This window comes from Callorhinus ursinus, unplaced genomic scaffold, assembly GCF_003265705.2.
Source record: "Callorhinus ursinus isolate GAN/ISIS: 27379988/994484 unplaced genomic scaffold, GSC_fseal_2.0 scaffold35, whole genome shotgun sequence".
Lineage (NCBI taxonomy): Eukaryota > Metazoa > Chordata > Mammalia > Carnivora > Otariidae > Callorhinus > Callorhinus ursinus.
In genome coordinates, this window is record NW_027397097.1 from 7,327,373 (window position 1) to 7,351,151 (window position 23,779).

General features: G+C 47.5%; 1 protein-coding gene across 1 annotated transcript in view; it reads left to right on the plus strand.

Annotated features, from left to right (window-relative positions):
• Positions 1-1,983: 1,983 nt before the first annotated feature.
• The window catches only part of USP35 (ubiquitin specific peptidase 35), a 49,106-nt gene continuing 27,310 nt past the window's right edge, over positions 1,984-23,779 (plus strand). Inside the window, 7 exon segments of the mRNA XM_025848513.2 lie at positions 1,984-2,101; positions 5,109-5,790; positions 6,834-6,966; positions 8,493-8,622; positions 9,026-9,127; positions 10,681-10,839; positions 15,345-15,538. Coding sequence (XP_025704298.1) covers positions 2,057-2,101; positions 5,109-5,790; positions 6,834-6,966; positions 8,493-8,622; positions 9,026-9,127; positions 10,681-10,839; positions 15,345-15,538 — 1,445 coding nt within the window. The 5' untranslated portion in view covers positions 1,984-2,056.

Consider the following 23,779-nt stretch of genomic DNA (forward strand, 5'->3'; position numbering starts at 1 on the left):
CCAGGGGAGTCAGAGGAGGTCGACTGGATGTGAGGGTCAGAGAGGAGAATAAATGGGCTCCTCAGCTCTTAGGTGCTAAGTTGGGGCTTGGAGGGTCCACTGTGCTCTAGGGTAGGGAGAGGTTGAGTGAGACCTTCCTGAAGCCCCCCCACCGCGTCCTGTGAGATTCTGTGGGCTTTTAACCTGAAGGCTAAACAGGAACAGTTTTTGTTTTTCTTTTCTTCAGTGTTAGTTGTTTGAGTCATTTCTAAATGGCTAAATGCTCACTCAGTCCTGTCCAGTGACCTCAGTAGGGACTTTCTTGGCTAATGTTTGAGTCTCAGGGTTATGGATATGCAGGACCAGACCTGGCAGACGAGAGGGCAGTGACTGGGCCAGGCCCTGGAAGGTGTTTTTCTGGTGACAGCTTTAGTTTTATCTCATCTTGCTGTCACATATCTTCCATTGGCCACTTAGCACTCCTTTGCCTCTGTGCCTGGTCCTGTGCTAGGCACAGATAGGGGATTGGACCTCCTTCGAAAGGAGATCCCAGCCTGGTGAGGGAGATAGACATAGGATCCAGTGACACTGCTGAGGGATGAGAAAAGCAAAGAGGGCCTTGGGAAGCTCAGAGACTTGGACTGCAGGGGGGTTAGGAAGGGCTTCCCAGAGGAGGGGGCATGTGACCTGGGCCTTGGAGAATGAGTCAGATTTTGCCAGAAGAGGGAAAAGCCTTTCCCAGCAGAGAGGACATCACCAAAAGGTGGGCAGCAGGAAAAGCCCACTGCCCGTATTCCTTCAGATTTGTTGCCAAACAGTGTTTGTCAAGTTCATGTCCACCCCTGCCCTCCATCAGCCAAGTGTCACAGAAAGGGCTTGAATGTCAAGCTCAGGAGTTCAGATCTTATGCTGAAGGGGCTGGGGAGCCTTGAGAGTTCTGAGCAGGGCATGGCAAGATGGACCTTATCATCTAATGAGATTAATCAGACGATGTTTGCAGAGTGGGTCACAGAGACCTGGGAGGGATGTGAGGAAGCCTGAATTCGGACCCAGGGTGTGGGGGCAGGGCATTGGACACACACACACAAACACACACACACACACACACACGGTGTTTGGGGGTGGTGGAGATGAGTCAGGCTTCACCATGCAGGAACAGATACCTGTCAATACACAGTGGAAATGTGGAGGATCATCCAAAAGGGACAAATAAAGGGGTCTGGGCCTTCCAGGGGAGGGATCGTGATGTTCCTATATGCTTACTGTGTGCCCTGGAGCAGACTGGGTGTTGCTGGGACTGTCAGGCTGTCATGCCAGCAATGAGAGGTATAAACCAAGGGCTCGGGGGAAGAGCAGCAGGATTGGCTGGGAAAGGCTAAGGGGTGGTGAGGTGGTCATCTCCCATTTGGGGGCTCAGAGGCTCAGAACTGTGAAAGAGCACCTGCCTCAAGGCTTTGGGCACTGTGGGGCATAGTGCCTGGGCTAGATTCGAAGGCTGGACTCTATTCTGCAGAACACGTACCTCTACTGGAGGATGGATTGAGGGAGGGAATGAGGAGATGGGGTTAGAAGGCTACTGCACTAGTCCAGGCAAGAGGAGCTGATCCTGGGTGCTGCTGGAGCTCAGGGCAAGACAGTGGAAATACTAAGTTGGCAGTGAGAGCTGAAATTCCTGGTAGAATCCGCGAGATCAGGAGTGTGTGTGTCTGCTTGTCTCCTTGCTTGACAGTGTCTGTTTCTCCACTTGGTGCCAGATGGCCCAAGAATAGACTCATGACTGACCCGGCCGTCATCTTTTTTATACTTTGTCCCCTTCCCTGTCAGGGCTGAAATAGTCTCCATTTTCCAGGTGAAACAGCTGAGGAGCCTGGCAGGGACTCACCCAAGGTCACCTGGTGATTCAGAAGCAGAGAACCTGGGTCTCCTGCTTTTCATGCGGGCTTTTCTAAGGAAGGATACGGCTGCTGTGTGGTGCTGAGCCTGGTGCGGGGCAGCTGTCTCTTGGGTCAGAGCCAGTGTCAACAGGCCGTCTCCTTGTGCAGAGCCTAGAGGAATAATTCCAGCCTCCCCCTGAGGAATGCTGGTGGTCTGCTGCTTCCTCCCCCAGGGAGACCAAGTGCAGGTTCTTATCCCACCCTGTCAAGCCTGCGTCCCTCTCCTCTTTTGATCCTCCATGTTCCCATGTGTGTCCTAGGGAAATCAGGCCTTGTCCTACCTCCTTTCTGTGGCCTGTGATGAGGTCAGGTGAGCTCCAAGCCTCTAAAACCCTTTTTCACGAACGCACCCAAGATACTGAGTGGGTTTGGTTGGTGACTGTGGTGACAGCTGACCTCAGACTGCCTGCGTGGGAGTGGGGGCAAGTAGGCAGGGCTTGCCTGCAGTGGCTGGGCCACGGACTGCACGGAGGCTGCATGGCCGGCCTCGGAGATCACAGCCCTCACAGAAGGGCACTACTGCTGGGCCTCCAGCCGCCAGGTGCAAAGGTATCAGGTAGAATGATAGGAAATTGCCAACATCTGCTCCTTTGCTTGCATGTGGTTCAACCGGATATCACTTATCCCCATTTTACAGAACAGAAAAGAGGCTCATGATGTGATTTGCTGAAGTCACATAATGAGTTGCAAGACTAGAATAAAATTTGCCCAAGGTCACACTAGAACTTAGGACTCGCCATTCCTGGTCTGTTTTTCTTTCCATTTCCAGAACCTTCCCTAGTTTTAGAACCCCATTTCTGCCTGCCCCCAGGCCCTCTTCCTCCACACATGATGTCAATATCCCATCGATTATGGTTTTTTCTTGGCTGCCTGAATAACAGGATTTCTTGGCATCCTGCGTTGAAAGCATATTAAGTCCACTAGCCTGGAGGGCAGGGGTAGGGATTTGCAAGGATGGTCTACAAGGGAGTTTGGTCACAAGCACTGCCTAGGAAAGAGAAGACCAGGAATGAAGGGAGACCAGTTTTTTAAAGACCTGTTTAAAGGCCTTTGAGATTATGCCTTGCGTTGGTACTCTTTACCAACACGTCTGCCTCCACCACCAGACTGGAAGTTCCTAAGGGCAAGGGCTTTGCTTCTAAAGCGAAGGGGACTGATTCACTGAGCACTTCCCTGTGCCCAGCACCATGCCGAAGACTTTATATTTGCTTTAACAACAACCCTGCAGGGTGGAAACAGACTCAGAGAGCATAAGTAACAGGGATGGTAAGTGGACTTCATTTCCAGATGAATCTCAGAGTAAAAAGAGTAACACACTATTCCGGGAGGCTTGGATTGGGCCCTGGCCATATGAATTTGTGCTAAGTTACCAGGTGGTTCTGAGGCAGCCAAGCCAGTGTTTGGGAACCACTGATCTCTACTCTGGCTTTACCCCCAGTAATCTCAGATGCTAGCCATTGAGAAGTAAGTCCTAGTCCCTGCCCTAAGGAACTCACGGCCTGGTGAGGGAGACGGACAAATGGACCCATTGCTTTTAACGCATGCAATAAATGGAAGCTTGGTCTCAGCCAAGAGCTAGGACAGAGAACGGAACGTCTCCATAGGGCCTAGCACAGAGTCTGGGTCGCACAATATCTGTGGTTCTGAATAAAAGTTGCTGGCCTCTCATTTAGTAAACGTATGGCTTGTCTTCACACCAACTCCAGATCTCAATAATTTTTACCGAGCCAATAAGTTTAAACACCTACTGTATGCTGAACCTTGTATCAGGTCCTGCCTAAAGTGGGATTATACAAAGAAGAAATGGCCCTGTCTTCTTGGAGCTGAAAGTTGGATATTAAGACAACAAGCTTTACCTTTGTGAACCAGCATGAAAATCAGGAGTAAAAGTGGGTCAGATTGGGAGAAAGGCTTCCAGGAAACCGCCCGAAGGGAGAGGAAGGGCAAAGGGAAGGCTACTATGCTCAGAGGAATAAGGTAGCAGTAACTCACACCATATTTTGCATTTGCTTCTTCAACAAATGCCTACTGTGTGCCAGGTACTGGCCTAGGTGAATGAGCAAAACTGACATGGTTCCAGCCCTCAGGAACCTACCTATATATTACAGTGAAGGAGGCTGACTCCAACCAAGGAATCAGGGTAAGTGCCATAAAGGAGGACAAGAGCTCTGAAATTGTTAACAGGCATGTTTGATCCAAACAGGGGTTAGGCAAGGCTTCCTTGAGGAAGTGAGTTTGCGCTGAAATCTGCAGGGTGAGTCAAGCAAGGAGGGAAGAACATATCAAAGGGCCCAGTGGCAGGGAGAACATAGTGAGTGGAGAGTGAGGGGCTGGTGTGGACTCAGGCTGGGGAGGGGCAGGCAGGGCCTTGAGTGCGCAAGGCTGTGGAGCTAGGTCTGGAGGCAGGGCAGGCCGCAGACATGATAAGCTCTGCTTCATTGGAGGGAATTATGGGATCCCAGCTGTGATGGAGAAATAAGCCACAGGGGGCTGTAGGAACGGAGGGTGAGGGATGTTCTATTTGAAGACAGCGTGTTGGAGGTAAGCTTTAAGGAAAGCAGGAGTTTGGCTGTGTGTGTGGTGGTGGTGGTGGAGGTCTGGGGAGATAGGAGGTTTCAGGCAAAAAGCACAGCATACACAAAGAAGTGGAGCCTTAGAAAGGTGTAGATCACTTGGAAAACAGCAAGAAGTTGATTTGGGGCAGAATAAAGTGTGCAGGGATCTCCCCGTTGATCCTTCCTTGGGACCCTAAGCCCGCCCGCCCTCCCTCCTTGGGGGTGTGATTTTGTGTATGTCCCCTCTCATCTTCCCTGACAGGACAGGGCTTGGCCAAAATTCTGGACAACAGCTTCTATAACCAGCTTCTACCAGCCCCACGAGTGGATGAGGTCACCAGGGCGGCCTGGGGAGAGAAGGGCAAAAGAGTAGGGTAAGGGGTGGAAGGTTGAGATATTGCCTTCGTGAAATTAAGGACGCTCATCAGCAATAACCACAACTCCCTGGGGCCTCATTACAGGCCAGGCATTGCCCTTTACTTCATTCCTATACCTCCCCGTGAGGTTTCCTCGCCCCATTTCACAGGTGACGAAATGGAGTCCCAGAAAGGTGGTTGCTCGCCCCAGGTCTTATGCAGGGGCCCCCTTGGGGCACTGGATCGGTTGGGCCGAGTGTGACCGTGCTCCCTGTCTCCTACAGCGTGGCGCCATGGACAAGATCCTGGAGGCGGTGGTCACGTCCTCGTACCCCGCGAGCGTGAAGCAGGGGCTGGTGCGGCGCGTGCTGGAGGCGGCGCGGCAGCCGCTGGAGCGGGAGCAGTGCCTGGCGCTGCTGGCGCTGGGCGCGCGCCTCTACGTGAGCGGAGCCGACGAGCTGCCCCGCCGCGTGGGCTGCCAGCTGCTGCACGTGGCCGGCCGCCACCACCCCGACGTCTTCGCTGAGTTTTTCAGCGCGCGCCGCGTGCTTCGCCTGCTTCAGGGGGGCGCTGGCCCGCCGGGCGCCCGCGCGCTCGCCTGCGTGCAGCTGGGCCTGCAGCTGTTGCCAGAGGGGCCGGCAGCCGACGAGGTGTTCGCGCTGCTGCGGCGGGAGGTGCTGCGCACCGTGTGCGAGCGCCCGGGGCCCGCCGTCTGCGCTCAGGTGGCGCGGCTGCTGGCGCGACACCCGCGCTGCGTCCCCGACGGCCCGCACCGCCTGCTCTTCTGCCAGCAGCTGGTGCGCTGCCTCGGCCGCTTCCGCTGCCCCGCTGAGGGCGAGGAGGGCGCCGTGGAGTTCCTGGAGCAGGCCCAGCAGGTGAGCGGGCTCCTGGCGCAGCTGTGGCGAGCCCAGCCCGCCGCCATCTTGCCTTGCCTGAAGGAGCTGTTCGCCGTCATCTCCTGCACAGGTGTGTGTGGGCTGGGGCCCGGCCTGGGGCAGGAGCGCGTGCGCGCCAGGGGCTGGATGCGCGCCGGGCGGGTGACTGCACGTGCAGGGTCTTGTGCTTGGCGTGCCCGTGTCATGTATGGCAGGTGTGTGTGTGAGGGGCTAATGCACAGGTGGGGGAATGCGCTGTTCCTTAATTAGCAGGGCTGTCCTGAGCTCGTGCAGTGAGAACTATCCTGTGGTGGGTGCTGGGCACATAAGGAGGAGCGGACCCAGATCAAGCTGGCCAGAAGGGGGACTAGGGCCGACTGAGACAACAGAAAGGGGTGGAGTGGGGGTGGGGATGTCATCATGCCCTTTGGGTCAGGTGGGTTTTGTAGAAGTGGTGACTTTTGATTCAGGTTTTGAGAGCTGGGCAACAGCAGGGGCAAGGTGTTCAGGGCAGGCAGAGGCCAAGTTCTGGACACGTGATGGAGCCTGTACATCTCAACTCTGAAATGTAAACTCCCGGTCCTCCACTAACAACTGTGGTACTTGGACTACAGTTATAAATGAGCGAAAGAAGATCTGTGCCTTACTTGATTATAGGGCTATTCAGTTGAAAGGAAGAGAAAGCACCTGACAGGAGAAAGAACCAAGCCCTGGTGTATAAGCAGTTATCCAATTGGACAACATATTTTGATAACTAAATGCTCTTTTTCACCTCTAGGTCTTTGTGTGTGTGTTTCCATCTGGAAACACACCTGTTCTACCTGTTCTTGCCAGCTCCAGTGTTACCCTTTCTTACAGACCTTGTCTGTTTAGAGACAGGTGGGGGGGGGGTCAGTGCTTTTGTCTGCTCAGTGAAGGGCTGGGCCCCAAGCCATGGCAGTGAAGGTTTGTTGGGCAAATAAGCTAAGGTGGGATGGGAGGCTGTGATGTTGTAGGAGGTGAGGAGGTGGCCCCAATGTGCTCTTTGCAGAAGCCTGGTCTCGTTCCTTGGCAGCATGAGGGCATGGGGGTACTGGGGGTGGTGAGGAGCCTACCTGCCTTGCTAAGCTCATCCCAGCCCCCACACCGTTCCAGAGGAGGAGCCACCATCTAGCGCCCTGGCCAGTGTGGTTCAGCACCTCCCGTTGGAGCTTATGGATGGCGTCGTCCGGAACCTCAGCAATGATGACAGTGTGACAGACTCTCAGATGCTGACTGCCATCAGCAGGTGGGCTGAGGGCTGGGTGGTGGTTAGGTGTCTCTCCCTCCTTCCACTGGGTGGGGTTGCTGGGCTAAATTTAGTGTCAGAAAGCCCAGGACCTCATGCTTTTTTCATTCGTCCATCCTTTCTTGAGCCCTGCTCTGTTCCTGGCCCAGGGCTGGATGTGGGAGATGCAAAGAACCTTTCCCTAGCGATGCTTTCAGGTTGGGTGCTAACTGTGTGATCCTGGACAAGTCAGTGAACTCTCTGAGCCTCAGTTTCCCCCCCTGTAATAGCAAAGATGGTATAAGGAGTTGTCAGGCTTCCATGGGGCCATACTAGAAGCTGAAAGTATGTTACAGAGTGCTTCTTGAGTTTGGCAGGTATGATAAATGGAATTTGGGTGCTCACAGCTTTTGCACATTCCCTCACCTCATTTGAATGTCATCACACCTGTGATCTAGCCACACCTGCCTATCCATTGATCCCAGAATATGCTGCCTTCCCTCCTGCCTACAGGCCTTTGGCTTTGTAGATCCTATTCACCTGGTATGCCTCCCCCACCATGCTTTCCATACCTGTGTGCATCTCCATTAGGCCTTCTTGGATTTCTTGTCTTTCGCGCGTAAGAGTGTGGGCTCTAGAGGTAAGCTGGTTGGGTGCAGATCCTGGCTCTACTACTTCTTGTCTGTGTGACTTTGGGCAAGTTACTCCACTTCTGTAGGCCTCTGCTTCCTCATTTATAAAATGTAGTGTAATTGAACCCATCTTAACAGGGTTATTGCAAAGATTAGATAAAATGAGATAATATAAAGTGTTTAGAGCAGTGATGGTAGCTACTGTCATCATAATTACTATTGCTTTGGTCTGTCATTGTTCTCTCTCTTTATAGTATAGTCTTACGAGTGTAAAAGTAATGACGTAATGCCATTTTCCTGAGCACGTACTATGTGGCAGCTTCATGCTCTGTGCACAGAACCATTAACTTGTGGGGGTCAGATGGGTTAATACATGTAAGGCAGATGAAGCAGTGCGTGGTGCAGAGTGAATACTGTGAGAGTTAACTGTTATCACGTCTTTTAATTCATATAACGATTCTGTGAGGTAGGTATTGTCCCCATTTTGCAGAGGAGGAAACCGAAGCTAGAGAGGGTGACTTGTTCTAGGTCACAAGCAAGGGTTTGCTGGAGCCAAAGCTTCCAGCATGGCGGGGGTGGGGGCAGTGCTGCTCCTGCTGTTGGGCCCCATGGTCCAGGCAGAGGCGGCCGAAAGCCTTGTTCTACCACTGCAGCCTAGTGTGTGGGGTGAGGTTTGGGGTGTTGAGAGGGTCTGGCTCCCCTCCTGCTGGGGAGCCCCAATCTCTGCCGGGTGCCCATGCTGGGCTCATTGGCAGTTCTCAGAGGTGTCTTGTCCATCCCACGGACTCCAGGGCTGCTCTGTACAGGTGTGAGTCAGTGTGGGGGTTTCAGGACATTATAGCTTGTTCCTGGGATGCCCCCACCCAGGCATTTGGGCCTCCCTGGTCCTTGTGTCATTGTCGCTTCCCTCTCCAGGATGATCGACTGGGTGTCGTGGCCCCTGGGGAAGAACATTGACAAGTGGATCATCGCACTGTTGAAGGGCCTGGCTGCTGTTAAGAAGTTCAGCATCTTGATTGAGGTTTCACTCGCCAAAATTGAGAAGGTTGGTGGGCCTCTGTCCTAGCCCTGGCTTATGGCTTTTCCCACTTAGCTTTTGCCAGGGACAGTGTGGGCCTGGGAGGCAGAGTACTGGGGCTCCCATCCAGGCTTGCTGTGACCCGGGACAATTCTCTGTACCTGTCTGGGCCTCAGATTTCCCCCATTCATTCCTCTGCTTGCTCAAGAATGTGTGTCACTTTTGGTCTGTCTCTCCATCCCTCCCATCAGATATCTGTTTTGCTGTCCATCTGTCCATCAACCTAGGTCTGTGACACTATCTGTGTTCTTGGTTCTGCATGGGTCTGCTGCTTCAACTCTGGTGTGTCTGACCACCTCTCAGGTCTGTGGCTGCACTTAGTCTCTGAGGCCCAGGCGTGGGGAACTCCTGACCAGGGACTCTCTTCCAGGTTTTCTCCAAGCTTCTGTACCCCATTGTCCGGGGAGCTGCCTTGTCTGTCCTCAAGTACATGCTCCTGACCTTCCAGCACTCCCATGAGGCCTTCCACCTGGTAAGGGCCCTATGTGCTGCCCTGTGGAGGGCCGGTCCTCCATCCTCCACTGGTTTGGCTGGAGTCCAGACATGCTGTCTCTATTGGGTTGGGGGTTTGAAGCCCAAGACCTTGAAGTCCTGGATGTTAGGACTGGAGGAGACTTGAAACTCCATTTTCCAGATAGGAGACTAAGGCCAGAGAATGTGTATGGCTTCCCCACCGGCCCATGGTAGAGTGACAGCCCTAGAATGATGACGGCTAATGTTGCTTAGGGGCCTGCTGTGTGGCAGGCACGGTACTAAAGACAGTACATATGTTAACTCTCAGTCCAGCCCTAAGAGGGAGAATTCTGTCATTTTTTCCATTTTTCAGCTGAGGAAACTTCAGGTGAGGGAGGAGAAATCATTTGTCCCAGACACACAACTGGTGAGCGATACAGGGAAGATTCTAACTAATTTGGTCTGACTTCTGACCCAGTGTCCTTCTGATATACCCTGCTCCCGACCAGCACCCATGTGGCCTGGACTCCAGCCCAGGGCCCTTTCTGTTATCTTTGGGGCCATCCTTTGGGAAGGACAGCCTGTAGTTCTTGTGGGGGGCGCGCGGGGAGGGAAGGAGGGCCGACCCTCTTCCCTTCCTTTTCCCATACCTGACCTGCAGATGGGGCCCTAGATTCTGATGGCTCCTGGTCAGGGCAGAAATTTCATGCTTTCTAATTTGCTGCGGTGGGAAAAGCGCAGAACCAGGGATTGGGGGACCGGGGGTTGAGTCCCATCTCTGTCGTTTGCCAGATGTGATGACCTTGGGCCAGGCACTTACCTCTCAGGGCTTGGAACAGGGTAAGCCCCCAGGATGGTGGGAGAGGGTTAGATGAGGTGATAGTTGTCAAAAGCCTGCTGCATACTAGGGACCAGATAGATACTTGTTTCTTCCCATCCTTCTGGGCTCCCTACTCCCAGTTCCTGTGGGCTGACTCTGTCCATCCCTGGGATGTTACGGTAGAGCACCCCGTGGGTTTGAAAGTTAGCACTCCATAGGCCAGAGGAAAACAGCTTTGTTTCAGACATCAGCTTCTCCTATAACACATGGGGGTAGTTCTTGGTAAGTTATATAACATCTCTAACTTCAGTTTCTTCATCTATAAGATGGGGATGATAACTGCTGAATGAAGTCATTGTGAGGGTGAAGTGTTGGGCGGGTAAACGTTTGGTGAAAGAAGGATGGTAGAAAGAAGAATTACCCTGGTCACTCAGGCCTCAGGCGCTCCTGGCAGGCCAGTTGGCTTGGCTTAACAGCTGGAGCTTGGGCCCAGGCCACACCTCAACTGTGAGGAGGGAATTGTTTATCCCATTTAACAGACTAAGAGACTGAGGCAGGATATCCAAGCTCACATGTCCTGTACAAAGAGTCACTCGCCTCCCTAGCACAGAGCTCTGTGTAGGCAAGGGGGACAGTGGCCAGGTGGTCAGACCTTCCTGCTGTGAGGAGCTCAGGGTGTCTTCAGCTCTGCCCACCAACCCCTGTCTTGGGTGGTAAATGGTCCTGAGCCTAATCGTGCTCTGCTCTCGTAGCTCCTCCCTCACATCCCGCCCATGGTGGCCTCTCTGGTCAAGGAGGACTCCAACTCGGGGACCAGCTGCCTGGAGCAGCTAGCGGAGCTGGTCCACTGCATGGTCTTCCGGTTCCCAGGCTTCCCAGATCTGTATGAGCCTGTCATGGAGGCCATTAAGGTGAGTGACGCTGTCCCCCCTGCTTCCTTGCCCCGCTCCAAAAAGAGTGCTGGCTTGGGCCTTGCTCAAGGCCGTAACACAGGTTAATGGCAGCCCCCCCATCGTTTGGTCTCTGCCTGTGTCCCATCACCTCCTCTGGCCCATCCTGTGCTTCAGGCACACGGAGCCACCTGCCTTTTCCCCAGATGGTCATCGCTCATGATTGCTCCGCGCTTTTGCATATGCCATTCTCTCTGACTATCACCCCTTCTCTTGCTTTGCCCACATAGCTCCTCTTCCCATCCAGTCTTATCCATTAAGGCTCTGCTCAAGTGTTACCTCCCTCAGAAAGCCTTCCCTGACAAGTCTCGATACCCCCTCCCCACCCCAGGCTGGGTCAGGACTTTTCTGGGCTCCCACAGCTCCGTATCCCTTTGTCATGTGTTGTCGCTATCTCCCCCTGCCCCCCAGCTGGAGCACTCCAGAGCAGCATTCACATGGCTTTACTGGTGCCCTGCTTTGTGCTAGACCCAGGCTGGGAACTGGGGACACAGGCACGAGGCAGACCAAGTCGCCTCCACTGAGGAGCTTGCAACCTAGGCTTGCACAGAAGTAACTCTGATGCAAATGGCTTAGGAAATTCCTGTGAGGAACCAGAGAAGGGAAGGATCATTTCCAGTTAGAGGAGGAGGTTACAAGGACGAAGGGGCTTCTGACCTGGGTTGCTAGGACAACAGCATTTGTAGGTAGTGCCACATTTGACAATGTCTTCCATATATTTTGTTTTTTAATGCTCACAGACACAAGAAGCAAGAAGCAGGTACTGTGGTTACCCGAATTTCATAGATGAGGGAAAGGAGACTGGAGAGGCTTGGTGACTTGTGCAGTCATGGTGGTAGTGAGAGACACACACAGGCAGGGTGCGTGGTTGCTGAGCCCTTTCCTATTGCCTGATACAGAGGGCAGGTCTGAGCATGGGTGAAAGATCTCTAGGTGTAGGTGGTGGCCCTTATAGAACCTCTGATCTGACTTCCATTTCTGTAGCATAGCAGATAGATAACCTGGAAAGCATCCCACTACAGAACACCTAGAAATGCTTGTTAAAATATAACAAATGTCTTTTTTTAAGTACATAGCTGAGCTTGCAAGAAAGTAATGGGGAATCCCCAGGGGCCAAAAAGGAATAAAAAACTAGAATCCAGAATGGTAAGTGAGAGAAGATGCTCTTTTGCCCTGCGGTAGGGAGGGAAGGGGGGAAGGTTGTAACCATAGTCACTAAGCCACTTGAGCTCGTAGGGACAGGAGGTGATGCTTAGGGCCTGCTCTCACTAGGGCGTTAGCACTAAGAGGCCCATGTAAGCCAGGACCCAAAGGCTTTACTCTTAGTAAAAGAGTGATCTAGAAAAAATATATACATGGTCTCAAATAGATGTCAAGGAAACTTTTCTGGCTTGGTCTGCACTCTGGACTGGGAAAAATGAAATTTGTCATCATTGGCCTGCTCTTACGTGGGTTTAGGGGTTCAAGTTCTCATTGTCTTTGGGGTTGTGGGACCCCCTAAGCTCAGGCACTCACATTAAAAGTAGTTAGGACCTTGTAATACCCAAGAGTTGCCTTGTAGAAACACAAATGAAAGTGCTGTCAAGTCACAAAGATAAAATTCTGCTGAAGATGAGTTTATAATCCAAAAATTACAAAACACACAAGGGAACAATCCACCATGAGTGAGAGTCAGTTGATACTTTTAAACAAAACCTCAGACATTTACTTGGATCTTCTCAGTTTTTCCAACTTAAGAGAATGCATTTTTTCAAATAGAGCCAACCGACAAGAGAAGCAGCTACCTTGCTAGATCATGAGCTGCCTGTCACTGGAGGTAGGCGAGCAGAGGAGACAGGGCTTTGACTTGTTGGAAGTGACTGTTACTGTTTCCTGGTAGACTGTGAGCTTCTGGTGGGCAGGGACCATGTTATGATTTCTCTGCCCAGCAAATATCTGTGAGTGAATGAACGTAACTGTCATGTGAAGAATGTCATGGAGACATGAACAGAGAGGAAGGAGCATGGCCCTGCACTAGGCACTGAGGGAAACTCACACTGAGTGAGACTTGGGCTTTTCACACTAGGGGCTGTGGCCAGATCCAGGGGACAGTGGATCTGTAAATACCGGTACCAGAAGGTGCAGGCAGCTAGGCTTTCTAAGATAGGTATAGATCTTATGTGTACCCACTTGAGAAGATCCTGGCAAGTCTTCTAGAGAGGGGATATAGGAGTGAGGCCTTGAGGGATGGGGACTGGCAAGATGAGGTACCTCCAGATGCATTGGAGGGAAAGGTGTGGGAGTGGGAATGTGCAGTTCGTCAGTGGAGTGGAAAGGACGTTGGGAGATCAGACTGGAGGGCCTCAAACCAGACCGACTCTCCTTCATCTAGCAGATCTGGGCTTCTCAAACCTTTCCTCCAGAGTGCTTGAGCCCAGAAAGGGGCTGCTTACCTAAAGCTCAGTGTTTCTCTAGAATCTCATTTTATCTCAGAGATTCAAGTACATATTTCATAATTATAAACATTTGTTTTAATGCAGACATTTTCCTTCCTTAAATATTAGAGAATGTGGCTCTGGGGAGATGTGCTACGTTTGTCCTGTGGCTTTGGATACCTTGGTACGAGCCAGTGCGAGGGGCAAGGCGGCAAAGTATCCATAGGATTTTATTGTTTATTAAACGCTTTTACATGTTTTCTATGAGCACGTCCTTCGAGGCTCCTTTATAAATAAATTCTGAAAAGTTCTCTCAGGCAGTTTTTCTGGGAGCTGTGCTTCTTGCTAAGGGAGCCATTGTATGTCACATGAGGAGCTTGAAACTTATTTCATAGTTCTGTTTTATTTTTGTAAGAGTACCAAGTTACCTTCTTTGGGGAAAAATGGCATTTTTTTCTAGTGTGGATAATTTTGCATCGTGCATGTGTGCACATGTATGAGGTTGTGTTTTTCTGCCTTTTTGTCCCTATTTGTTCATGTTGTGTATGGGGTGGGGACTAGATAGGGGACAATAGGAAGAAAAAAGGAGGGACTAAGAAGATAATGAGCCCCCCCTTTATTTTAATTTAGAGATGGGGAGGAGCAGAGGGGGAGGGAGAGGGAGAGATCTTAAGCAGGGCTCCATTGCATGACCCTGAGATCATGACCTGAGCCGAAATCAAGAGTTGGACACTTAACCATCTGTGCCCCCCAGGTGCCCCAAGCCTGTATCTTTTTTATCTTGCCTTTGGCAGCTCCTCTGTTTTTTATCATCTGTGAGAGGTGACTGATCTGATAAATGTTCCTGGGAAATGAGTGCGCAGAAGTGTTAAGCCCCTGCTTGAGCTGGACCTTCTGGGATGGCCAGATGGTATGCTGGGGAGACCAGGGCCTTCAGTGCTAACTGGTTTGAAACTCTGGAGGCTTGGACAAGTCTAGGGTCTGTGCTCAGGATCTGGAAACGGTAGGGCTTAGAGGAATGTTGCTTGTATCTATTAAGTAACTCTATTATGCTTAGGTGTTTTTCATTAAAATAGATTAGAACCCGTGCTGGGTAATGTTCTTTTAGGTGCATCTGTTTTAATGTAAAAAAGGAGAATGAGAGGGCGCCTGGTGGCTCAGTCGTTAAGCATCTGCCTTCGGCTCAGGTCGTGATCCCAGGGTCCTGGGATCGAGCCCCGCATCGGGCTCCCTGCTCCGTGGGAAGCCTGCTTCTCCCCCTCCTTCTCCCCCTGCTTGTGTTCCTGCTCTGTCTCTCTCTGTCAAATAAATAAAAATAAAATCTAAAGGAAAAGGAGAATGAGAAAGAAAGCATGCTAATCCCTGAGCCCTTGACCAAGGACCCATACCTCAGGACCCCTGGACCCTCCCACCATCCTGTCTGTGGGATCGTGCTGGGGGCTGGTGGCTAATTAAACCCGATGGCAGACCTAAAGGAGGAGGGCAAGTGGGAGCGTCATTGTGCGCAAGCACTGTGAAAATATGGAGTGCCAAACTGATACAAAGTAGGAGTAGCCTCACTTGACAAATGAGGAAATGGAGTCAGAGAGGCTCACTGACCGTTGCCAGGCAGTTAGTTAGGACAAGAGTCAGGACGAGGCCTGAGATCTTGACATTGTTGGATCTGGCTGGTAGGCCTGTGTTGTCATTGCTTAGAGCCTGTCATACCCTGGGCTCCCCTAAGAATATACGGATTTTTCATTTATTGTCTGTATGTCCCTGGAAAATTCATTTCTTTGAGTCTCAGTTTTTTCATCTATGAAATGGACATTTTATACCTTCCTAAGGCAGTTGTGACATGAAAGGTGATATAGAGGGCCCAAGTGTCAAAAGGAGAACCTAGAATAAGTTTGGAATCAGAAGGCTGTTAACACGTATATCTGGGACATTTGTGGGACAGTGTGCTTGGGTGGGGGTGGGGTAGGCTGTAGTCCAAGAAGGCTTCCCAGAGGAAGTGATATTTTTAGAGCTGACCATGGTCCCCACCATCCTGCTGCCTTGTTCCCTCCTCAGGACCTCCATGTTCCCAATGAGGACCGCATCAAGCAGCTGCTGGGGCAGGATGCCTGGACCTCGCAGAAGAGTGAGCTGGCTGGTTTCTACCCCCGGCTCATGGCCAAGTCAGACACGGGCAAGATTGGTTTAATCAATCTGGGCAACACATGCTACGTGAACAGCATCCTTCAGGCCTTATTCATGGCTTCTGAGTAGGTGCTGCTTTTGAATTTCCCGTCTGCTCCTCCTTCTGTCCTTTGGGCTCCCTGGTGTATGGGGTGGGGATGAGGGGTTGGAGAGGGTAGTGGGGGGTTGGAGAGGGCGGGTCCTCCTTTGCATTGATGGCATAATTCCCTGAGGTTTGTGGGTACATGAAGGGACAGGTGAGAGGTCCCTGAGGGCTCCAGGCCACTGACAAGGCAGTAGGTCAAGACTGGATGGGAACTTGAGATGCGACTTCAAGGACTGGGCTATAGTGGGAAGGGGGTCTGCTCTGGGTTGGTCAGCACCACTGATTTTTATCCCTGGAGTCCAAGGGGATGGATTGTGTTTTCCACTCACCCTGGTATTAGGCATTCCCTGCCTCCTTATTAAAACAAAATCTTTATTGGCAATGGCTACCTATCTAACTTCAGGCTTGATTAAAAATCACTCAGGGTTTCAGTCACAGAAGTAGACATCTTTTTTCCCCCAGTTTTTGTGTGTGTGGCGCCTGGATGGCTCAGACGGTTAAGCGTCTGCCTTTGGCTCGGGTCATGATCCCGGGGTCCTGGGATTGAGCTCCACATCGGGCTCCCTGCTCGGTGGGGAGCCTGCTTCTCCCTCTCCCTCTGCCTGCCACTCCCCCCTGCTTGTGTGCTCTCTCTGTCAAATAAAAAATCTTTAAAAAAAAAAACCATAAAATTTACCATATTAACCATTTTATTTATTTATTTATTTATTTAAAGATTTTGTTTATTTGACAGAGAGAGACACAGTGAGAGAGAAACACAAGCAGGGGGAGTGGGAGAGGGAGAAGCAGGCTTCCCACGGAGCAGGGAGCCCGATGCGGGACTCGATCCCAGGACCCTGGGATCATGACCTGAGCCGAAGGCAAACGCTTAACGACTGAGCCACCCAGGCGCCCCCCATATTAACCATTTTACTTGTACAGTTCAGTGGTATTAAATACATTCACAATGTTGTGTAACCATTTCCACCGTGTAACTCTTTTCATCTTGTAAATCTGAAATTCTACACTTCCTAAACAATAACTTCTCATATTCCCATTCTCCCTTCCCCCAGGCTCTGGCATCCTCATTATACTGGCAACCCAAATGTTGCTTTTACATTTTGGCTATTGTAAATACTGCTGCGATGAACATGGGTGTTCAAAAAGCTCTCTGAGATCCTGCTTTCTGTTCTTTTGGGTATATATCCAGAAGTGGAATTGCTGGGTCGTAGGTTAGTTCTATGATTAACTTTTTGAGGAACCTCCATGTTTTCCACAGTGGCTACACCACTTTACAGTCTCACCAGCAGTGCACTTGGGTTCTAGTTTCTCCACATCCTTGCCAACATTTTTCTTTTTTCTTTTTTTTTTTTAAGATTTTATTTATTTATTTGACAAAGACAAAGCAAGAGAAGGAACACAAGCAGGGGGAGTGGGAGAGGGAGAAGCAGGCTTCCTGTGGAGCAGGGAGCCCGATGGCGGGGCTCCATCCCAGGACCCTGGGATCATGACCTGAGCCGAAGGCAGATGCTTAACAACTGAGCCACCCAGTTGTCCCTTTTTTTTTTTTATTTTTAAGAGAGCAAAGGGAGGGGCAGAGAGAGAATCTTAAGCAGGCTCCACGCCCAGTGCAGAGCCCAAGGCTGGACTCTGAGATCATGACCTGAGCCAAAATCAAGAAGCAGTCGCTTAACTGACTGAGCCATCAAGGTGCCCCTTTGTTTTATTGATAGAAGCCATCCCAGTGGGTGTGAGGTGGTATCCCATTGTAATTTTGGTTTGCATTTTTCTAATGTTTAGTGATGTTGAGCATCTTTTCATGTACTCCTTGGCCATTTGTATATCTTCTTTGGAGACGTGTCTACTTAAGTCCTTTGCCCATTTTGAATTAGGTTGTTTGGGTTTTTTTTGGTTGAATTTTAGGTAGGGGTTCTCTATGTATTCTGGATATATTGATCTCAGATACATGATTTGCAAATATTTCTTCCATACTGTGGGTTGCCTTTTTGTTCTGGATAGTCTTTTTAATTTTTTGTTGTTAAGAGGTTGCATTTATTTATGTTATTGAGGTCTGTTTAACATTATATTAATTCTGGGTGTACAACATATCTGATATATGTATATATCATGAAATGATCACCACAATAAGTCTTGTTAACATCCATCACCACACACAGTTAAAATTTTTCTTCTTGTGGTGAGGACTTTTAAGATTTACTCTCTTAGCAACTTTGGTATACAATATGGTATTATTAACTGCAATCATGTGCTATACATTACATCCCAGAACTTGTTATATAACTGGAAGTATGTACCTCTTTACCTTGACCATCTTCACCTGTTTCGCCCCCCCGCCACCCCTGCAACCACCAGTCCATTACCTGTATCTATCATTGTTTTGTTCTGTTTTGTTAGATTCCACATATAAGTGAGAGCACAAAGTATTTGTGTTTTTCTGTCTGACTTATTTTGCATAATGCCTTCTAGGTACATCCAACTGTGACAAACTGCAGGATTTCCTTCATTCTCATGGCTGAATAATATTGCATTATGTATATAAGGAATATATGTATTTTTTTTTAGCCATTCATTTGTCAGTGGACACTTAGGTTGTTTCCATATCTTGGCTATTGTAAATAATGCTGCACTGAACATGGTGTTGCATATATCTTTTCAAGTTAGTGGTTTTGTTTTCTTTGGATAAACCCTCTAAAGTGGAAATGCTGGATCATAAAGTAATTCTCTATTTTTAATTTTTTGAAGAGCCTCCATACTGTTTTCTAGCGTAGTTATACCAGTTTACATTCCCATCAAGTTATACCAATTTACATTCCCTTTTGTTCCACATCCTTGCCAACACTTGTTATTTCTTGTCTCTGAGATAGCCATTCTAACAGGTGTTAGGTGATATCTTATTGTGGATTTGATTTCCCTAATGATAGTGATGTTCAGCAACTTTTCATGTACCTATTGGCCATCTTCTTTAGAAAAATGGTCTGTTGAGATCCTCTGCCTGTTTTTTAGTAGGATTGCTTTTTTCCTGTTGAGTTGTGTGAGTTCTTTATATATTTTGGATATTATTAACCCCTTATCAGAAAGATGATTTGCAAATATTTTCTCTCATTTTCGTAGGATGTCATGTGATCATTTTGTTGATGGTTTCCTTTGATGTGCAGGAGCTTTCAATTTGATGTAGTCCCACTTGTTTATTTTTCTTTTGTCATCATTATTTTTAGTGTCAGATCCAAAAAATCATTGTCAAGATGATGTCAAGGAGCTTACAGACTATGTTTTCTTATGGGAATTGTATGGTTTCAGGTCTTATGTTCAAGTCTTTAATCCATTTTGAGTTGCTTTTTGGTATGGTATAAGAAAGTGCAGTTTCTTTTTTTTTTTTTAAGATTTTATTTGTTTATTTAACAGAGATAGAGAGCGTAAGTAGGCAGAGTGGCAGATAGAGGGAGAGGGAGAAGCAGGCTCTCCGCCGAGCAGGGAGCCCAATGCGGGGCTCGATCCCAGGACCCCGGGATCATGACCCGAACCGAAGGCAGTCGTTCAACCAACTGAGCCACCCAGGCGCCCCAAGAAAGTGCAGTTTCATTCCTTTGCATGTGGCTCTCCAGTTTTCCCAACATCATTTATTGAAGAGACTGTCCTTTCCCCACTGTGTATTCTGGGCTCCTTTTTTGTATATTAATTGACCATATAAGCACGGGTTTATTTTGGAGCACTCTCTTGTGTTGCATCAATCTATTTTTTTATGCCAGTACCATATTGTTTTTGACTACTATAGTTTTTTTTTTTTTAAGATTTTATTTATTTGACAGAGGGAGACACAGCAAGAGAGGGAACACAAGCAGGGGGAGTGGGAGAGGGAGAAGCAGGCTTCCCGTGGAGCAGGGAGCCCGATGTGGGGCTTGATCCCAGGACACTGGGATCATGACCTGAGCCGAAGGCAGATGCTTAATGACTGAGCCACCCAGGTGCCCCTGACTACTATAGTTTTGTAATGTAGTTTGAAACCCAGAATTGTGATGCCTCCAGCTTTTTTTTTTTTTTTAAATTGCTTTGGCTATTTGAGGTCTTTTGTAGCTCCATTACAAATTTTAGGGTACTTTGTTTTATTTCAGTGAAAAAATGCTATTGTCAATTAGATAAGGATTGCATTGAATTTTAGATTGTTTTGGGAAGTATGGACATTTTAACAGTATTAATTCTTCCAATCCATGAACACAGAATACCTTTCCATTTATTTGCATCTTCTTTAATTTCTTTCATCAATGATTCTCTTTCTGACATGTTGTTGGAAGACCAGGGTAGTGGCCTAACTGTACATCACAATGACTACCTCATTCAGTTTGCTTCATCTCATCACATAGGCATTTTATCATCTCACATCATAACGAGAAGAAGGGTGAATACAATACAATAAAATGTTTTGAGAGAGAGACCATGTTCACATTATCTCTATTATAGTATGTTGTTATATTTTATTATTAGTTAATTGTTGCTAATGTCTTACAGTGCCTTATTTATGAAATAAATAAATTTATAAAATAAACTTTATCATAGGTATGTATAGGAAAGAACAGTGTGTGTGTGTGTGTGTGTGTGTGTGTGTGTGTGTGTGTGTGTGTCTGTGTATAGGATTGGTACCAGTTATAGTTTCAAGCAGCCTTTGGGACTCTTGGAACATATCTCCTGCAGGTAAGTGGGGACTACTGTACAGGTCTTTCACCTTCTTGGTTAAATTTGATGCAATTGTAAAGGGGATTTTTAAATTTATCTTTCTTATGGTTTGTTATCCTGTATTGAAATGCAACAGATTTTTGTATTCTGCAACATTACTGAATTCGTTTATTCTAAGGATTTTTTGGTGGAGTCTAGGGTTTTTTTTTATATGTAATATCATGTCATCTACAAATAGGGACAGTTTTATTTCTTACCTTCCAATTATGATGCCTTTTCTTTTTCTTGCCTAATTACTAGCTAGGACTTCCAATACTCTGTTGAATAAAAGTGATGAGAATGGACATCCTTATCTTGTTCCTGATCTTAGGGGAAAAGCTTTCAGGTTTTCACCACTGAATGTGTTGTTAGCTCTGGGCTTGTCATAGATGGCCTTTATTATGTTGAGGTATGTTTCTTCTATACCTACTATTTTTGAGAGTTTTTATTAAACATGATAGAGTTCCATGAATTTATTGAGATGATCATACGATTTTTATCCTTCATTTTGTTAATGTAATGTACTACATTGATTGCTTTGTGGATGTTGAACCATCTTTGCATCCCTCCAATAAATCCTACTTGATCATGTTGTATGAGTCTTTTTGTGTATTGTTGAATTTGGTTTGTTAGTATTTTGTTGAGGATCTTTGTGTCTGTGTTCATCAGGGATATTGGCCTGCAATTTTCTTGTCATTGTGTGATTTTGGTATTAGGGTAATGCTGGCCTTATAAAATGAGTTTGGAGTATTCCTTCTGTTTTTTGGGCGAGGTTGAGAAGGCTTGGTATTAATTCTTCTTTGAATGTTGGGAGGAATTCACCAGTGAAGCCGTCTGGTCCTGTTCTTTTGTTTGTTGGGAGATTTTTAATTACTGAATCACTCTCCTTACTAGTAATCAGTCTGTTCAGATTTTCTACTTCTTTATGATTCACTCTTGACAGTTTGTATGTTTCTAAGAATTTCTCCATTTCTTCCAGGTTGTCCAATTTGTTGGAGTATAATTGTTCATAGTAGTATCTTATGATCCTTTATACTTGTGTGGTATCAGTTGTAACGTCTCTTTCACTTCTGATTTTACTTGTGTCCTTTCTCATTTTTTCTTGGTGAGTGTAGCAAAGGGTTTGTCTATTTTGTTTTTCTTAAAAAAAAAAAGCTTAGTTTTATTGATTGTTGCTATTGTATTTTTAGTCTTCATTTCATTTATTTTTGTTCTGATCTTTATTTCCTTACTATTTTGGGGCTTAGTTCTTTTCTAGTTCCTTGAGATATAAAGTTAATTTATTTGAGATCGTTCTCATGTCTTAATGTAAGCATTTATCACTATGATTTTCCCTTTTAGAATTGCTTTTCCTGCATCCTGTAACATTTCGTATGCTATATTTACCTTTTCATTTGTCTCAGGGTATTTTTTGATTTCTTTGGTTGTTCAGTAGTATGTTGTTTAGTCACCACATATTTGTGAATTTTCTGGTTTTTTTTCTTGTAGATCATTGCTGGTTTCATACCGTTATGGTCAGAAAAGATGCTTGATATGATTTTAGTCTTCTTAAGTTTATTAAGACTTGTGACTTGTGAGCTTGAGTATAATATGTATTCTGTTGCTTTTTGCTAGAATGTTCTGTATATGACTGTTATGTTAATCTGTTCTAACATGTTACTGGGTATTCTTGGTTGGAAGTTTCCTTTCAGCCATATGAGTCCCTTCTAGTCTGCAAAATTTTTGCAGAAAATGTGCTGATATACTTATGAGGGTTCCCTTGTATGTAACGAGGTGTTTTCTTCTAGCCACTCTTAAGGTTCTCTTTTTGTTTTTAACTTTTGGCAACTTAATTACAGAGTGTTAGTGTGGGTCTCTGAATTCATCTTATTTAGAACATTCTCAGCTCCCAGATCTGGAGGTCCGTTTCCTTCCCCAGATTAAGGAAGTTTTCAGCTATTATTTCATAAAATGTTTTTTTTTGAGGGTTTTTCTCTTTTTCTAAAAGATTTATTTATTTGTCAGTGAGAGAGTGTGTGCGTGAGTGCACAAGCAGGGGGACTGGAAGGCAGAGGGAGAGGGAGAAGCAGACTCCCCACTGAACAGGGAGCCTGATGCGGGGTTGATCCCAGGACCCTGAGATCATGACCTGAGCCGAAGGCAGACGCTTAACTGACTGAGCCACCCAGGTGCCCCTCATCAAATAAGTTTTATGTCTCTTTCTCTCTCTTCTCCTTCTGGGTCACTTTATATTGTGAATATTGGTCTGCTTAATTTTGTCCCCATTACTCCTTTATGCTATCTTCACTCTTTTTCATTCTTTTTTAACTGCTCTGATTGGATGAATTCCACTGCCCTGTCTTCGAGTTTGCTAGTGATTTCTTCTGCTTGGTCTAATCTGATGTCTGATCCTTCTGTTGTGTTTTTCACTACACTTACTGTGTTCTTCAATTTTGTGATTTCTGCTTGGTACTTATATTTTCTTTGTCTTTGTTCACGTTGTTGCTTTGTTCATGCACTGTTCTCCTTGCCTTGGTGAGCATCTTTATGCTTGTTGTTTTGAACTCTGTCTGGTAAATCACTTGTCTCCGTTTTGTTTGAGGTTTTATCTTGTTGTTTCATTTGGAATATAGTTCTCTGTTTCCTCTTCATCCTTGACCATCTTTGTTGGTTTGCATGCATTAGGTAAAACAACTACCTCTCCCCGTCTTGGAGGAGTGGTGTTATGTAGATAGATGAACCTTTGTGTTCATCCTTGCCCTTGCTTTTGGCTGTCTCTCAAACCGTTGTGATTGTCTAAGCAGCCTATTTTGTTCTTAGTGGCTCTCAGTAGTTCAGACTATGCCCAAGACCTGTCAGTGTCCTAAAGGGGAGGATCTCAGGCAGCAGCTAGATGCAAGGCTTACTGGAAACCAGAACCTCAGGTAGCAGCTTTTTTTGAAGTATGCAAATAAACAAGTTTCAGGGGAAGACTGGGAGATGGGCATTTGCATCTTTGAAGATAACCTAATAGTCCTCTTTCTTGGAAAGACTATGCATTTCTGTCTACTGCCTCTCTGCTGTTCCCTGGTATGGTAACCCAGCTGTTTCCCGTTTGTTTGCAGTGCTATGTGATCTGAAAGTGTAATCTTCATTGGCCACCAGAGCCAAACATTCAAGGGGTGTTCCCTGGGTGGCAACTGCAAAAACCAGGGCTGCAGACGTGTTCATAAGCTTCGTTCTGGGAGACACTGGCAACCTGGCGTGAGGCAGAGGGAGAGTGCAAAGATGACACCTGTTAGCCTCTGCAATCTTTGGAAAGTATTTCAGTTGGCCCTAGATATATGTTAAATTAGAAGCACACACCTCAGGCTGAACTTTTAAGACAGACAAATGGACCTTTTTCACAGAAAGACTGGGCGTGATTCACTCAGCTGCCTCTGTCCTGGCTCCATGGTGGGTCCATGCAAGCAGTTTAAGTACTGTTTCTCAGTTCTATAGTATTGGTCTTGTGGGCACTAGCCCTGTTGACTTTCAAAGGTAGATACTTTGGGGC